General features: G+C 48.2%; 1 protein-coding gene across 4 annotated transcripts in view; it reads left to right on the plus strand.

Annotated features, from left to right (window-relative positions):
- SZT2 (SZT2 subunit of KICSTOR complex) overlaps positions 1–17834 on the plus strand; it is a 60775-nt gene that overhangs the window by 8920 nt on the left and 34021 nt on the right. For all 4 annotated transcript variants that reach the window (XM_068405822.1, XM_068405819.1, XM_068405821.1 and 1 more), the window contains exons 10-25: positions 4284–4515; positions 5220–5349; positions 6622–6764; positions 7414–7566; positions 7920–8034; positions 10592–10797; positions 11188–11412; positions 11847–11925; positions 12291–12388; positions 12647–12815; positions 13310–13424; positions 14857–14970; positions 15472–15669; positions 15789–15901; positions 16401–16542; positions 17077–17241. In XM_068405822.1, coding sequence (XP_068261923.1) covers positions 4284–4515; positions 5220–5349; positions 6622–6764; positions 7414–7566; positions 7920–8034; positions 10592–10797; positions 11188–11412; positions 11847–11925; positions 12291–12388; positions 12647–12815; positions 13310–13424; positions 14857–14970; positions 15472–15669; positions 15789–15901; positions 16401–16542; positions 17077–17241 — 2397 coding nt within the window. The remainder of the gene's footprint in view (positions 1–4283; positions 4516–5219; positions 5350–6621; positions 6765–7413; positions 7567–7919; positions 8035–10591; positions 10798–11187; positions 11413–11846; positions 11926–12290; positions 12389–12646; positions 12816–13309; positions 13425–14856; positions 14971–15471; positions 15670–15788; positions 15902–16400; positions 16543–17076; positions 17242–17834) is intronic.

The raw sequence follows: 17834 nt of genomic DNA on the forward strand, positions 1-17834 counted from the left end.
ATCCTCCTCTCTGGCATTGCACAAACGTGTTTAAGTACAATGCCTTTCTCCTTGTAACCTTCCTTTTGGCAGGTTAAGCAATCCAGTGTTTCAGCCTCCTTTTGTAAGGGCAGGCTTTCTGTTCTGTTTGTTCACCTTAATAGCACTTTTTTTTTTTTTCCCCTCAGTTGTTCGCTTTCCACAGTTTGGTCTCATATTTCTTGAAGCAGTTGATAAGAGTGTTGTAAATGTGGTTTTATCGGTGCCTTGTTCAGTAACACTAATACTTCCGTGCTTCTGAAGTGCAATACCATATCTGATAGACCAGGAATCACATGAGCTTTCTCCATGATTGCATTGCATTGTTAGCACAGAAATCCCTGCGACTTTCACGCACCTTTGCTTCCAGCTGATGAGTCCTTAGGGGTGTTTTATTCATGTGTGTTTGTTTAGTAGTCCCTAAATGTGCTATTCTTCACATAATAGTACTCTTGAGTTCATCTCACTCAGTTCAGCTCACTGGTCCTGTGTGTTGACTGGGAATTGCAGTTCTTTTGGCTTGATGCTTCTTACAAACTGAATGGATCTAAATCAGCCAGCTTTAAGCTGTGACAGGGAGGGTTGCTAACAATCATATTAGGTGGGATAATTTCTAAAGTTGGTCTTCCAGGAATATCCCTAATTTCTTGTTTCAGGAGTTTTCTATTAAAAGTAAGAATCTGCTAAGGTTTCCCATTGAGACAGCTCTCCTAGTAATATCTGCAGATTGCTTTCACTAACCCTCTGTAGGTGTGGCATGAGACTTCCCTTAAATCCAGGCAGATTAGGTCCATTGCACTCTTCTTGTCTAGGAATGTCTATGAAGCAGTCTGACAAGTCAGTTCTTGTCCAAGCTGCGCTCAGTATTGTGTCTTTTATCCTTCTGTGCACCAGTTCACTTATAGCTTGGGCAGTGCTGGAGAAAGAGCCTTTCTTTAATCTGGCAGCAATGGAGAAGTGCGCTTTGTGACTCTCAAGTCCTATATAGAAATGCTGGAAGAGGTAGCAGGTGTGCATCATTCAAAAAGCAATCAGACAAGTTCACATTGTACCTTTTTGCACAAAGGTGTAGCTACAACCTCTGGCTCAGTATATCGTAAAGCGACAAATTCCTGGACTCCAGAGGAATGTATCAGAAATATCACCACATGTTCACCGTGCTCCCTGCACTTTCCTCTAGGTATCTTCCTGCTGCCTTTTAGCCCTTGGAATGCTAAATGGATTGGTCTTCCATTTTTACAAGAGCAGAAGAGCAGCTACACTGGATCAGAGTTAACTTCTGTGGTGAATAGCTATGGGCAGGTGCACAGGGAGAGTAATAGGGTGAACCTACACAATATCTCCATTCTCCTTTCCTTTTTTCTTCCCTTTGAGCACTCTCTAGCTCTTTGCAGCTCAGGGGCTCCCTGAGCCAGAAATACTTTCTGTGTATTTTGATGAAGTTTTTTTTAGAAGGAATTTAAAAATAAAATGTCTGAGCTAACAAAATTACAGTGTGTATTTCTATGCCAGCATTCAGAATAGTAGCAGATAATGTTACTTATACTTTGGAAAGGCTAAATGCTCTGGGGAGTTGCTGGCTGTGATCAGAAAAATTGTTGAACTAGCATCTTAAAGTAGAATTTACAAAAGATAAAGACATTTAGACATTCAGCACTGCATCTGCTAAGGAGAAGCATGTTTGGCTAATCAGGGCTCTCTGGGCTATTCTATAGAGAAGTGTATAACAGAGAACAGTTAATTAACCTGGATTGCCAAAAGCTTTTGCCAAAACTTGCAAACTAAAGGCTGTTAAGGAGCCAGCTGGCTGTGAAGCAAGAGGAAAGAGTGCAGTTGTGTACTTTGACACTGTCACTTTTCTGCTTCACTGTGCCAAAGGCAAAATACAATAAATAGCTAGCTTTGTGCTCAGAGTTGCCTGGAGAGGTTGTTTGTGATATTTATAAGTGCTCTGGTTACCCTCACTGTTTGATTTTAGGTATTTAGAAGGCTACTATGGTTAGTTAGGAATGCAGAAGTGCTTGCAAAAGGAGGAGGATTGGAAGGCACAGAAGGGAGAGAAGCTGTGTCTGAGAAGCTGTGGGGCCACAGTGTGTAATGGAGCTCAGCTCCTCTCCTGTTTCTTTCTGCGACAGTGTCAGAGGATTGCCCTCTGTAACAAAAAAAAATTCTCACTGACCATTTTGTGTTGCTGTGTGTAGAGGAGAGTCTGGAGGACATTTTTCAAAAATCTCATCTTCCTCTGTGAATCAGTCCAGCACCAAAAAACGGCTGGGCATGAGCTGGCCAGTGAGAATGGCTGTTCTCAGTGTCAGGAACTGGGAAGACAAAGCGAGTTTTCTAAAAACCAGAGCTGAACTTCATGAAAGAAATTAAAGCAGCAAAAACTTTCATTAGCTATAAAGTCAAGAACCAGAAATAGATTGCTTTGCAGTAAGAACAAGCTAAAGATTCATCTAGGTATGACTTCAAACTAAGCAAATATTTTGCCTGTGTTTCTAGTTTTGCTTGTGTTGGATCATAGGAGTGAAGCCAGGGTGACTAATGGAAACACAGGTGGAAGTAGGAAATATTTTCATTAATGATCTAGGCAAAAAATGTAGGAATTTACTTATCATGTTTGCTGTTGATGAAGTAGAAAGGTTTTGTTATGAGAACCAAAATAGTGTGCAGAAAGCAGTGGATGAGCACTAAAGCATTAAGAGTGAGGTGACAGTATGAAATGGAAAGAGACAAATTTATAAATTCTTGTTTAGCCTCTCTGATAAAGTAGACAATCTTCATAAAGAAACAAGAGATGGTACAACCCTGGCAAATACATTTATAGTAACGTGAAGCACCCATTGCGGAAAATATTAGTGACCTTAAATAAAATCCTAGTAATCTCTCAGATGAAATACAGGTGAAATATAGTATACACCTTTGATGGTCTTTTTTCAGGAAAGGTGAATTCTTGAGGTGCAGGAAGGTCTGGGACTGTTCAGGGGAATGGATATTCTGCTGTAGGCTGATGATCATGACTTGGTTTGACCTGCAGAGTAACAGCTGAAACTGGGTAAGGATTCCTTCCCCTAGTGCTAATTCCTTGTCAATGTTATGGAAATGAAGCTGCTCAGAATAAAAATAATTTAATCAAAAGAACAACTGAGCATGAATGTGGCATGTACTCTGGAAGGTTTCTTTGACACATTGACAGGGGAAGAGTACTCTGAGGGAGCTTCCTAGCAGGGACCATGGGAGCAAAAAGCAAGATGGCTTTAAATAGGAGTGTAATCAGCCTGTGAAGGGGATGGCATGATGTGCCTGTGACAGCAGCAAATGCAACTCTGCAGGAAACATAGGATCCAGGCTGGTGACCTGTTCGGACGGTTTCCAGCACATCCAATCACTTGTCTCACAAATGCTGCAAGTCCGGCAAACTATAGAGCAGGCTGGACATCAGAAGAGATGATTGAGCAGTTGAAACAGCAGCGTGGCACTGTTACAGAACATCATGTGTTTCCCTGGGTTGTTTCGGTACAAATACACATGCACAGTCAGCAGGAGTGTGACAGCTTTCTGCTCTTCTGGCTCGGTGGGGCTTGCTCTCAGGTGTTTGTGTTAATCTTGCTGGAGATGCAATGGCCCGCTCAAAGAAAAAGGTAAAAATGTACAGTTTGAAGAATGGGTGAATATTCATTCTTAACTTCTTAACTTTGGGAGGAGAAGAGCGTAAACATGGTGAGAAGCTTTTGATGCTTGAAGTTCTAGATTGCATGAAATAGTGTCTGTGCCAGAAGAACATGGAGTTTTAATTCAAGAATTGAGTCTCACCTTCCAGGTTGTTTATGATCTGGGCCAATGTCCAAATGTCCATGTGTCTGCAATGGGATAGATTAACTCTGCAGAGTGCAGATGAGAAAACTTTATAGCTTAAAGGCTCTGCTCGTCTTCACAAAGCAGCAGTTTTCTTGGAAACAAAGATGAGGCCATGAAGAGGAGAGCCCATTGTAAATGTCAGCACCTCCTCCGAGTTTCAGTTGCCTTGTCTAGCATAGATACTATACATACATTTAAAGAACTATTCACCAAATGCTACTGTGTAAGCAAAGCCTCCCTCTATTGGGGAGGAGAGAGAATGACTTCAGCTAGAGCAAACAGTTAGATTACTTGGTCCTCTTCATAGCGATCAAACAATCTCATAGTACTCGGGAGTCCCTGGTCAGAGATAAAGCTCAGATGTGTACCAAACAATCACTTGAACTTTTTCCTCTGCTGTCATGCAGGTGGGTCTCAGCTAGAGGTGAAACTAGTGCTGCTTTGGAAGCATAACATGAGGATAGAGTACTTAGCTGTGACACCCTGGCCCCTGGACCCATCAAAGCGCAGCACATGGGTAGAGGTGACGATGGAGGGAAGCTATGACATCTTGCATGACATCAGTTGCACCATGAGGAAGCCTATCACCAGTCTGTACCGCACTACAGTCATCCGGCGCTTCTGGAACACCTTGCAGAGGTGAGCTGGACCATGCCCAGCAGTTCCCAGTGTCCGATATAACCAAGAAATTCCTTCCTTGGCATGCTGGGGCATGGGTTATGCAGGTGGCCATCCCAACCCAGGGTCCCATCCCAACCCAGGGTCCCAAAGGAATGTGCTCTGAGGGAGAGGCATGACTGGCGACAAGCTTGCCATCTAGCCAAGGAAAAGACTCGAACTGGCCTGTTACCTGTTCTGTAACACTGCTTCATAGCGATGGCATTGCTGCCCCTGAGTCCTGATCCTGTGATGCAGACTTTAACTGACTGCCATCCCATGGAGGTGGTGTGTTCTTACAGCACAGCCTTGCAGCTCTGCTGCATGGTCACACTAGGAGCAACACCTCATGTCTCTAGGCCTGAAGGGCCTGTGGATTATAACCATTTCATGGCCAGGGTGACCATTACTCCCTGCTATTCAGCAGGTTCCTTTTTTAGCACCTCATTCCCAACTCTGGTCATCCTCCTTATACATTAGGCTGTTACCCTTGAACTCCCTTAACATGCTGTCTGCAATCAGGCATTGAATCCCAGTGTTGCCCTAGAAAGCTATGTTGGTGTAGATGGGTTCCCAATACGTAGGGAGTGCTGTATGTGCAGGCACTGGGCTGACTGGCACAGCAAGGGAGAGAGTGTGGGCTTTTGTGGCTAACTGCCTCTTCTCTAACTTCCCTTCTCTTTCAGCATCAACCAGACAGATCAGATGTTGGTTCATCTGCAGTCTTTTGACACAGTCCCAGAACACTTCACCATTCCTGAGAGCACCAAGAACGGGGTGCCCCTCTTCTACATCCCCCCAGGCTCCACCACTCCGGTACGTTCCCTCTCTCTCCCGTTTAACGTGGGATAGGTTGTCCCTGCTGCCTGTTCTGTCTTGCACCAGGATATGCTGAGTCCCAACAGGCAATCAAGATCTTCTGTAACTCTCAAGCTTCATATCTTGCTCTTTGTCCTGCTCAGTAAAAGAGTTCAGGTGCAATGCAGTGCCTGTGAACATCCCACCCCATACTTTTTCCCCTCTGAGAGATCATCCTATGTCTTTATTGCTGCAGCTACACCTCTAAGCCCCACAGCAAGGCTCCTAAGTGTGCTGTGGAGCCTTCTCCTGTAGTGATGTGATGTGTGAGACCAATGAGGAGGCTGACACACTTATTTTTGCCATGCTTTTTCAGTGGATACCTCATATGTGTGGAGCTGCTGCTGGCAGTCTTGCGCCCTGGGGATGCAGCTCAGAACCGTCAGGTGAAGATACAGGATGTGCTGAGTAGTAGTTGTTTAATAGGCTCATTGTTCTGAGCACTCATGTGGAAGGTACAAGAGAGGTAGTTGTCACCTGCACAGCAGAAGCTAAACAAAATATGAGCTAATAGTTTCCAGTGCAAAATTCAAACCCATTGAAGCTCACCGAGCAGAAGTGCTAGCATATTATCTGTTCCCTGCTAGCAGTGTCCTTGGCATTGATGGAAGATGACTAGCAGGTATCAAAGCTAGGGGAGCTTTAATTTAAGAGAACTATCCCTTTGATTTTATTGCTTAAGCCCTTTGCTTCTTTAGGTTTGCCTAGTAGATTTTCACTATGCAGGGTTGTGTATCCCACAGTATATCTGAAGCATCCCATCGTATGCCTAGCCACCACTTTCTCTGTGTCAGCAGGGTTGCTATAGTTGGTGCAATCGCAGTGTTACCATACAAACATGTTAGAGTTGCCCAATGCCACCCATTGCTGATACCCTATTTGCATGAGCACTCTCAGATGAGTTATCTCAGTGTTTAATTGCTCTGCTGACACAAGCCATATATCCCCCTCTCAATCAGAAAGCACACTATTACATATGCCATCTTTTCCTGCTAAGTAGTTAAATTCCTAATTAACTTGACATTTCAGGAACCCAGTTTATTTCTGCTTACGTTGTACTGCCTGTTTCAGTGTGAACACTCTTAGTTATGCTTCTGAGAGGCAGTTACTGAAAGCCAGGGATGTGGCTAGCCTTCTAGGCCCACACAGCTCAGCCGCTGGAGAAATTCCTGCTCTGTCTGGGGGGAACTAGGCAGTTTCTTGCTGAGTATTGCCGTGTTGTTTTCTCAGGTGCTATCCCTGCAGCACAGTGGGTCTGACTCGAGCCATTCCCAGTTTGCCTCCTACTGGAAGCCTATCCTTTCCATGGATGCCAACTTCTGGCAGAGGTGGCTGCACATGCATCGTATAGTCCTCCTTCTGGAGCATGACACGTACGTAACTGGCAGGGCTGAGCTTACATGCACAGTGAGCCAACCTGGGAAAGCAGGGCGTCCAGTTCAGTCCAGTTGCAGAGTTGCAGCTGTCTTGTGGGTGCCTGTGGCCAAGGGAGGGACCTGGCTAGTATGACCTGGTGGATGGTGAAAGTTCATTTATCTGAGAGGGACTGTGGGTTTGGAAGTCGTGTTTGTCAAGAGGAGGGCTGTTCTCAGGAGCATAAATTGTTTCTCAAGTCCCTTTTGGGTTTGGATTTCCTGATTGCAGGGGGTGTGGACCATCCAGTTGGAGCTATCCCACGTGTTTGCTGCTGAAAAACATCTTCCCCAAAAGCATTGCTTTCCTGAGGCTGGTCCTAGTTGCAGAGTTGTGTGAATAATAGCCATATATTGCATGGAGGGAAATAGAAACGATACAAGAGTGTGCTCTCTGCATGGTGGAGAGCAGGCTCCTGTGTGCTCAGGGAGTGTGGCTTTTGCCAACAGGCACAGGTAGGGGAGGTACTTTGGCATTGGCTGCTGTGGAGGAATAAGGGTGATGTACCAGTCAGAGGATGGGTTGGAATGGATGTAGCAAAGTCTCTCTGGGCATTGGAGGAAGATGAGAAACTGCAGTTCTAAAACAACTTTCTGCCACACCCTGCAGGCCTGTGCCCAAGCACCTGCACACGCCGGGCAACAATGGCCGCTACAGCACCATCCAATGCCGCATCTCCCACTCGGCGCTCACCTCCTTGTTGCGGGACTGGAGCAGCTTTGTGCTGGTGGAGGGCTACTCCTATGTCAAACTGATACACAGGTGAGTGGCTCTGAAGCAGTCCTGTGTGGGGAATCAGGCATATGGCCAGACCAAAGATCCAGTTAGACTAGTACACTGTGATGGGCCAGAAGCAGATGTCTAGAGGAGAGGATAAGAGCAAGACAACAGGGTATGAAACCCTGCATATTCTGAACTGCTGCAGCTGCATTCCAGGCGCAGCCCAGAGGGAGAGGGAAGCCAGCTGGGGGGGTCTTTGCACACTAGAACTAACGTATGTTGCTGCCAAGTTGTGTGGGCTGTTGAGCTCTGTGGAGCAAGACTCCACTTGGTCTGATGTGACAGAGCAGCAAGATCTGTGCTATTTCAGCCCTGTCTTAATCCCTCTTCCCTAGCGCTGAGGATCCCACGCCTTCCTCGTTTTATGTGGTGCGGATTATCTCCAAAGCTCCCTGCATGGTTCTCCGGCTGGGGTTCCCCATTGGCACGCCTGCACAGGCCAGGAACAAGGTGAGAGCTGGCTGGCTGCTTCCTGGGGTGGGAGCAGAGCAAGAGGTTCTGGATGTGGAAGCGGTGGGTAGATCACAGGTGACACTGTGGGCAGGTATCTAATAACTAACTACTATGTTAAGGCTTAGATGGGTGTGAATTTACTGTAACAGAAAGGGACAGTTTGGACAAAGCTTTCTGTGTTAAGTGTATGAAAGGTCTAAACCCAAAGACTAGAAGATCAATAGAACAGCTGGCCACATGAATGTTTTTCCTACTGCGTAATTCAACTGTGGGGCTTGAAATGACTCCAAGGTTATCTAGTCTATCCTTGTGGCCAAAACACAGTCGATACTGTCTGTCAGGAACAGCAGATACTTGTCTGACTCATCTGTGGAGACCTTGGTGATGGATGTACTGCATGTTCCCTAGGCTATCTGCTTCAGTAGGTGGTGAATTGCATATGTATATTGTATCAGTTGGGCAAGGAGGAGTTAGAGTTAAAATGCGAATGATGCCCCACATGAGCAGTACAGGGAGAGAAAAAAATGTAATACCTAGAAAATGTTTTAAAGAGATGCGAGTCTGCCAGACAGACTTTTAATAACCTCTTTGTATCAAAAAAAATGGGCTGCCCTAGTCAGATGCAGAAAGTGGGGTTACTGTGTGGACTGTTTCTCCAGCTCTAATGGTTGAGGCAAGTCTAAGTGTTCCTAGGTAAAACAGTATATATGAGAAAGATGTCCTGCTACTGAGCTGTGTGAACCTTTTGTTGTAAACAAGAGGTTTATCATTAAACCTTGATCATTTGTGTCACGTAGCTTTAGTGTTAGATTAGCCTGAGTAGAAGCTGAGAAACATGGGAAGGACCATCTCTTCCTGAGATAATAAACCCAGATAATACTAAATGCTCTGGCACTCTGGAGGATCTGCCCTTTCATTTCTTTAGGGGATCCAAGCTTTGGGCACTGGTTGCTGGGCCAACACATGGGCTGGTAATGCCAAGTGGCAGGTTTTATGAAGGAGTTTCCTCTGCCGGGTGTAACTTAATACGTGTCTGATGAAGATGTGAGACAGGCACCGTACCCTGCAGCTCTGGGCAAGTTCCAGATCATTGCAGCAGGAGCTGTATGTAGATCATAAATTGTGTCATGCATAATCTTTTTCTTTTTTTTCCCCCCTGACATAGGGCTAATTAGCTACTCAGTGTGGGGGGTGGCAGTAGAGCTTAGCCTGACATTTAAGGGGAAGGGTTTTTTGTGTTGAACTATTCAAATTTCCAGTGTTTAAGGGAAGGAAAGCACCTGGTACAGTCTGGCTTTCAGAAGGCTTTTGGTGAGACTCCATATAGGGCATAACTCTAGAACTGGAGTAGGAATGGGGTGTCATAAAACAGAAACTCTCTTAGGGAAGAGGGCAAGGAAATTGAAAAAGTGCTTTGTTCTCATCAAAGCAGAAACTATTTGTGGTTTTTACTAGTCAAAGGGTAGGGATCTCCTCTGCACACAGGGAGCAGGCAGTGAGCTGGGAAAATCTGCAGGTGGCACAGTGCTATTTGGTTTTCTTTGCCCTTTCAACGTATGTGCTTTGTGGACACCTAAGCAGCACAACGGTGTCTGGAAGCCAGTATTGATAGCTGCAAAATAGTGCACCGTGGATCTGGGAGCTTAAACACCATCAGTGATTCTGTTACCAGGATGAATCCACAAAGGGGACCTAAGAGTCATCGTAGTGCAGAAAAGAGCTCTGCTTAACATTTGGGTTTGGGGACACTCCTTTCCTTGAAAAAGACATAATAATGATGGGGAATGTTCCTGAAATAATTAGTGTGAGGAGGGAGATGGAGAGCTGCTGTTCTCCTATTTGCCTACAATGGTAGTGGAAATTAAAACAAGTTGAACAAAGATCATGAAAAGAAACTTAACCATGGAAATTTCAAAGAAAATACTGGGGCAGTGTGAGGATCAGATGCTGGTGTGGGTAGAAGCACATTCAGAACTGCTAAAAGATAAAAAGAGTAATCAGGAAGTCGTTTTGAAAGTACCTTGGAAAAATTAACCTAAAAAATAACTAAGCTCTTGACACCTTTTACCATAAAAGTCTGACACATGAACGTGATAGTGAGGGAATACATCAGCTGTGGGAACAGTCTAGCTCTGTCTTATATGTACTAGTTTACATTTACTGTAGGCTGCTGAGGAGATGAGGAGGGGAGAAATGAGGGTGGGTACTCAGACTGCTTCTGTGGAGGTGCTGGCATGCAATTAATTAGTTTTTTATCGGAGTTATGGAAGGCAATTTCTTCAGCCTTGCAATCGTCTTTGGGTTTTTTTGGACCTTTCTTTTGCTTTCAAAAATATTTGTAGTTGTTAAAATGTGGACCTAAGAGCCTTGTGTCATCTTGATCTTGGTCTTGCTGGCGCCTCAGAAGTAAAATGGCCTTTAACTCCTGCTCATCTGTATACGCGAGGCATGTTCTATTCAATTTAGTCAGGCTCTTGTACTGGAAGCTTATTTTGAGTAGCTTATGTCTCCAGACAAAGGTGGTCACGTTTGCCTTTTACTTTTGCCATGACAGATAGTGGAGGAGTTACGGGACCGAATCTTGCAGCTGCGCTTTCCCCACAGGGTCCAGAGCAAGGAGGCAACTCCAAAAGCAAAGAGGAAAATGTTTGGCAGTAGTTCTCCCTCCAAGTCTCCACCTGTGGCTGGGGCCCAGTCAGCCCTCTCAGACAGACCCTGCCTCGTCGTGCTGCACAAACCATTGGAGAAGCTACTTATCAGGTAGTGATGGAGATCCAGGCCATCAGCACAGCCTCCTTGCCTTGGGAAGTAGGAGAGAGGAGGGTCTGTGGATGATTCTGCCAGTTGCAGGATGAGAATGCTGGGAAGCTGGTGCTTGTTGGGATGGGTTTGAGTTGCATGGCTGGCAATGGCAGCTGTAGTCTGGGAGGGCTGTGACTTGCAGCAGGGGCCTTGCTGGACAGGCAGATTTGTTACTCCTTACTAATATGCAGAAGTAAATTTAGTTACTGCTGTCTCAGCAGGATCCTGTGCTGGGCTAGCCATGTTCTGCTGCTGGAGGGCTCTGTCCTGAGCCCAGCAAGGCGGCTGTGAATCCAGACAGTTCTGGCCCTGAGCACCTCAATGAGCCTCACTTCTGCCCTCTCCTAGGTATGAGAAGCTGCCTTCTGACTATCGAGCCCCCTTCATTCTCAACCTGGAGCATCCCCCGGTGTCTGGCCCCCTCACTATGGTGGCCAATCGTACTGCCTCTTCCACCCTGGCCTCGCTATCCCGCTACTTCTATCACCAGCGCTGGATCTGGAGTGTCCAGTCGGGGCTGGCACCGTCTGTGCCCATCACTGCTGTAGCCCAGCTCCTTTCCACACTCACAGAGTAAGTTGCCCACCTGAATAGGGGTGCTTTCTCCAGCTAGTCCTGGAGATGCAGAGAAGCAGGGTAGATCTGAGGCCTTGTTATAGGTAACAGTTGAACCTGCTGTGCAGAGGGTTTTGGTCCTGTACACAGCTTCTAGACCTACTTGTGCCAGTGCTTTACCCAGTTCTGCAGCTGCAGTTGAGGAAAAGGAGAGTCCTGGAAAATATACAAAAGGGCAAGAGGTGTTATTGTGTCTGGAGTATGCTGATCTTCACACAGGCTGTCCTGTGCAAAGTGTCACATCTCTCCATTCTCTGTGTGTAGCTCACTGTCTTGGGAAAGAAAGGTGTTATGGGTAAAGGTGAAAGGTGAAGGGTACAGTCATTCTTGTATTTAAGACTTGCAGCATGGCTAGAGAAGTCCTCCATGTCTGACTGCTTCTTTGTTGCCAGGGTTCGTCTGTCAGAGGGTTTCCACTTTGCATCCAGTGGGGATGGAATTATCAACATGGTGCTGGAGCTGCCCATACAGGTGAGCCTGGGTGCTGCAGTGTGGATACAATCCTTCGTTGCTTCTTCTCAGGTGGATTCACCTTCCTGTGAAGGGATTTCCCATCCGCTTCTAGCGCACACCCTTGGCATGTACAGGGAGACGTACCTCCTCCCCTGAAGTAAAGCAGCTTGTGGGTTGGGCATTTTTCTGTCTTCATCTGCAGTTAGAGAGATGCTTTGCTGGTAGGGGCATGCTGTGCTGGAGGAGTTCTTGGGGCTGGGAACATGTTCCCTCTCTCCACCACTGCTAGTGTAGCTGGGAAATGGGGCTGTGTTGTGCAGGGGGGCACTGAGTAGGTGTGGGCTGTTGCTGCTGGCCAGGCTCACACAGTGTCTTCCCTCCAGATTGACGGCTCAAGTGAGAGCAGCAGCGGCAGGGAGAAGCACACCTGTGTTGTCCAATACATCCTCTTCCCGCCCCACTCCACCTCCACCAAGGACAGGTGAGGCTGTTGCCCTGCTCCCAGGGAGGGCTGGCAGCAGAGTCATGGCTCCAGACTTGCCCTTTGTGGGCAGTGTGGGAAGATGGGAGTCCGTCATCTAGTAGAGACAACTAGCTGTCATGGATTGATCACCAGTTAGCTGGGGCTTTGCCTGCAGAGCTGGGGTTTGTGTGGCTGCTCTCACAACTCTGAGAGAAGCTGCAGTGGGCTGCTGGCTCTGTGCTATCTCACAGACTTTGCCATATGTCTTTCCTCCAGCTTTTCCACAGATGATGACAATGATACGGAGGTGGAGGCCATTGAGGTGGACACAGAACTGAACCTGGTCACTGAGTGCTGGGTAGAGCCACAGAGCGGCCATGTCCACAGTACTGCGGAGAATTGGAAGCACCTTCGTGGCTTGCCCTACCAGAAAATACCTAAAGCGGTGAGTCCCTGAAGGGTTAAGGGCATGGGCTCTTTTGTGGAGGGAGAAGGGTTTATTGCAAGTGCACTGCAACACTGCAGGTGAATTATTGAGGGCCAGAAGAGATGGGAATGCTGTTAACAAAAGGGCCTGAGATTTCTAAAAGAGGAACTGGGCTGCTGGACAGAAAAGGTTTCTGGATTGCAAGGCAGTGGATGTAATGCTGCTCTGGGATAGGTGGGAAAATACAAATTACTTTGTCAAGAGCCATTCCGTTGGAGGGGAGGAAGCTGGACCAGAGCAGGGATCGCAGGCAGTACTGCCAGTGCACCTGCTGAAGAAGGCAAAAAGAGGCTAAAGGGCTGGTGGAGAAGGAGGGAGCAATGAGTGAGAACGTGGCAAGTCAAGGGGACAGGATTATGGGTGCTTCCTCTCCTTGCTTTTAGACTGTTTTCTCCTGTGTTTGGGGGTAATAATTCTGCTGCATACAGCTGAGCCTTGACTGCTTGTTACAGCTCTATCCCAGGGACCTTGCATGCATTGCCACCATGGTGACCTTCGAGTACATCAGCCAGTTGTGCCAGAACAAGGAGTGGATCTGCCCTCCTTCAGACACCAAAGCCACTGAAGGTGAGTCTGACATATATGTCTTAGCAGGTTTGATGGAGCAAGAAGCAGCTAGGCCCTGAATGTCTCAGGGCGCGTTAGAAGTTTCTGGAAGGTGGAACAGGTATTTTGACAATGACTTTCTAGACTTTGACAGCTGTAGGTCATGTTGTTGCGCTTGTGCTAAGCTGCCAGAGAAATGGCTTCATCCTCGGAAGGCCAAACAAGCATTGAAGCTTTCTGCCCAGACTGGAGAGGTGACTAGGTGACCCTGCTTGAGCAGGGGGGTTGGACTTGTAGAGGTCTTTTCCAACCTCAACCACTCTGTAATTCTGTGAGAGGGGCTGACTTCTGGAGCAGATGGAAGATGAGCTCACCTATACAGCGATGGGCAGAGTATGCCTGGACAGATGGTTGTACAGAAGTTGTGAATGATGTGAAGGAAGAGCTCCTCTGTTCTCAGTTGCAAGACACAGTTTCCAGAGCAGTTTATGGGACACTTGCTTTCTGGTGGTCCTGTTCATCTCTGGGCACTCTGTGAATGCTCCATTAGCCCACAAAGATAGGAAAGGGGACCTTAGGAGGTCTGGTCTGCCCTCTTCCTTCAGGATAGGGTTGTGTAACTGATCTGATGTGATTAATAGTTCTTTGAGAACTCCAGGAGTATGTGGGGGCTTCACCCTTGTCAGGCAGTCTGTTCCAGAACCTCACTATTTTTGCTTTCTTGTCACTAGTTCACCCCATCCTAGATCTTCTCTTTGCTTGCCTTACAGTGAATAACACAGCAGATATTGGGTGGGTTTGAGGGAGCCAGGATCATCCCAGAGGCTGAGGGCAGGACCTGAGGGAACCCTACTGGATCAAATCACTGGCCCTCTGGGAGGGGGAGAGGACCAGGAAAGCTCAAGGCCTGGAGGGCAGAGACTTCTTCCTGAGGAATAGGACAGGACATGCCTGCAGGGATGTGCAGAGCCTGCCAGATGGGAGATCTCTTCCAAGAGCAGGAGGGGTCCTTGTCCCTGACTACACTGGTAATTCAGGCTGCCTCTGGCTCCCAGTGTGGTTACTGCTCTCCAGCAGTGTTACCTGCAACACTGATGTTCGATTTTTGTCCCCTAGTAGCTCTAGGCCTGAGCTGTGTAAGGCCTCGTGGTGGCTCCCCATCCCTCCTTGTTATGAAGGTGGCAATAAGCCTGGGGGACTCTTACAGCAAGGTACCTCTCTGTAGGTAGCTCACAACCTGCTGCAACCTCCAGCAGGCTTTGTCCTTTCCCCATGTTCGTTCTTTGTTTCCCTCTGCCCTCCAAAGCAGAGGGACTTGGGGCAGTGTTGCTGTGTACTTTCACTTGTGCTACCTGCACTGTGTTTAGGGCTGGCACCATGCATGCAGAGGTGGCCTGGGAGGCAGGGCTATGTGGTGCCCACAGGTATATTACAGTCCCAATTCTTGTTGCAGATCCAGACATGGGCGCTGGTTTTCAAGTGCATGAGATCCCATTCCAGTTCAACCTCATGAAGCTGTTGCCCAGATGCCAGCAGGTTGAAATGTTCTTCCTAATGCTGACAAAAGGTAGGTGCCTCTTCACCACCTGCCTCCTCTTGTCCTTCCTCCATGGCTATGGGCACCCTGCTCTGTGTACTTGTCTCCCTGGGCAGCAGGCATGTGAGAGCTGCCATGCCTCTTTCAGGAGCTCAGTGCTGTTCTTCACATCTCAGCAGCCCCAGGGCTGTCCAGATATATTGCTGTCTTTCTTGGGATGGTTGTTTCAGAAGAGTTGCTTTTGAAAACATTAAACCTAGGCTCTTGCTCTGTGGTGGTGGTTTCTTGTCTTTAGCCCCAAACATCTCCAGAACAGTTACAGTAGCAGAATGAGTCAGTGCAGGGTAGCTAATGATACTGGAACTTCAGGGCTTCCTCAACACCCTCCAAGTCAGCCTTGAAGAGGTGCTGGGGAAAACTCCTGGCTGTGTGGAAGTGTCACTTTGCAAAGGACTGTCTCCTGGGGGCCTGGGCAGGTGGTGGCTGTGGAGATGCTGTCTCTGAAGCTGCCATGGTTCTGTTTTGGAGCAGAGAATGAGGAGGTGACCAAGGACTCTTCGTTTGTGCCCAATGAAATGCTACTAAACCTCTTCCATGGCTGCCTGCAGCATGACCTCAGTGATCGGGAGATCCCCATGGCTGATGCTGATCACATGGCTTTCATGGAGCAGGTTCTGCAACGGGATCGTGATGGCCATCAACCCCCCTTCACACTCCCTGTGATCAGAGGTAAGGGCCAGGAGTGTGGCAGCAGTGACAGCAGGAGCTGGAGTGTTTCAGGAGCCTTGTTTTCAGATATTTTCCTCGGCTGGTGTTTCTCAGGTTGGTTTCTCTGTGCTCCATTTCAGAAGAAACCCTGAAAGCCTCTGCGACCCTGGAGCAGCAGGATGCTTCTGCATCCTGTCATCTTGTTGGCAGCAGTGGCACCAGGGATACGACTGGCTCCACAAGTACTCTGCAGGTACTGCCATGCTGCTGTCCTTCTCCTGAGCCCCCTCTGAAGGCAAAGCAGCAGCTGTTGAAGAGCAGGAGAGTTAGTAGAAGGTTGAGAACAGGTTGAAAAGCTGGTGTTTTCCCCACGCTTGGCAGCAGTTTAAGCTGTAGCCTGTGGCTGAAGTCAAGCAGGAATCTGGTAGGTGTGTGAATAGTTGCAGTGACCATGGGCCTAGGCTGTTAGAGCAGCCCTGATGCTGTGTGGCAGATTGCTCAGAAACCACAGGCAATCACTGCCTGGAGGTCAGAGCCGGCCCCAGCAAAGCTGGCTGAGCATCTCCTGACTGTGTGTGCTGTGTTTCCTGGAGCCAGGCTGCTCTGAGAATGGTGCGGGGGCCAGCCAGGGTGATTTCAGTGCTGTGCTGAGCAGCAGTCATGGAGGAACTTGCTCTGTGTGGTTGCTGCCTGCCTCAAGGTAGGCCTGTGCCATGTGTTATGAGCTTATCCAGCTTCTGCTCTTTCATCAGAGCGTCGGCAACACAGAACTACCTGAGGATGACGTGACCCAGAGTGACCCAACGGGGCCCTTTCCCCCACAATGGCGATGTTATGCCAAGCTGGTCAACCCGCAGCATGTGTTCCTGACCTTCCTGCCAGCCACCTTCTCAGGTGAGGCTGCCTGTTGTGAGGAGCAAGAGGAGGCAGCAGTCCCGAGTGCCTCCTCAGGAATACAGCAAAAGCAGAATCAGCTCTGGTAGGATGGAGAGAAAATTGAACAGCGGAGTCTAGACCCAGTCTTTTTGCACCAAATGGCCAGGAATAGAGTAGTGCAAAGTGCTGAATGTCTTGCTCTTCTCGCCTTGGACATGGTGCTGCCCACATAGTGTTTTCAGGCAAGGGATGTGGCTTTGAGTCATTTGCTGGCTGCAACCATTGAACCATTTTCCCAGTAGGGTTGTTAATGAATGGAGTAAGGAGACTGCTAATGGGATGGTCTGGGAGAGTCCCTGCTTCTGGGCATTGGCACTGGTCTGGCTTCCACTGAGCTGCTCGTGAAGGCTGCTAGGCTCAACTGGAAGGACTCTGTGGAGCTGCTCCCACACACAAAGAGGTAGCAGGGACATCTGCCCTCTTGGGAGTGTAGATGGAGGGGTTAAACTGTTCTCACTGGACAGAGGGTGATTTTATTTTGTTTTCTTCCAGATGTACAGAAGCTGATGGTCTGTGGGTTGGACAAACCTCCAAAAGATGAGAGTCGATCTGGAGAGAGTACCCTGGGACCTGTCTGTGCAGAGCGAGTCAGGGCTGAGGCTGAAGAAGGGGATGCTGCGGTGCCATTACCTACCCTCAGCATAACACCAGCCCACGGTACCTCCCTTGGGACAGCCCCTTGCTGAAGTATTAGTATCCTTGCTATTCCCAAGCACACTGTTGAGCAGATTGAGGTAGGAGAAATAGCAGGCTGCTACAGCCTGGGAGCTCCTTCCTGGCAGTCAGCAGAGTCAGAGTCAGGACAAGGGGCACAGTGAAGCCTCTGCCAGCTTTCATGATGTCCAGGAGCAGGTGAAGGAGTGTCATGTGAGCCGAGTGCCCATGGCCCAAGGCTGGCTCCATGTGGGCAAGGAGGTTGCAGGTAGATAGAAGCTAGGAATGGCAGTACTGGGCTGCACCAGAAAGTCAGTGACTGTTGTGTCGTGATCCAGACTGGCACTACCAGCAGCACATTGTCTTAGGGAGAAGGGCACAGGTCTAGAGGTATATGGAATTTGATTGCGCAGCCCCTGATGCAGTCAGCCAGGCCTGCAGGATGGAGGGTTGTGCTGCTGCAGAAGGTGGTGGTGGTAGTGGTGGTGAACAGTCATGGCTGCCCAAGAAGGGGATCAGTGTGGCCAAAGCACTGGGCTGAGTGGTTGGGTGCTGGGTGAGGAGAATGTCCCTGAGGTTTGAGCGGTGAGAAGCTT

This window comes from Nyctibius grandis, chromosome 8 (genome assembly GCF_013368605.1).
Source record: "Nyctibius grandis isolate bNycGra1 chromosome 8, bNycGra1.pri, whole genome shotgun sequence".
In the NCBI taxonomy this organism is placed as follows: Eukaryota; Metazoa; Chordata; class Aves; order Nyctibiiformes; family Nyctibiidae; genus Nyctibius; species Nyctibius grandis.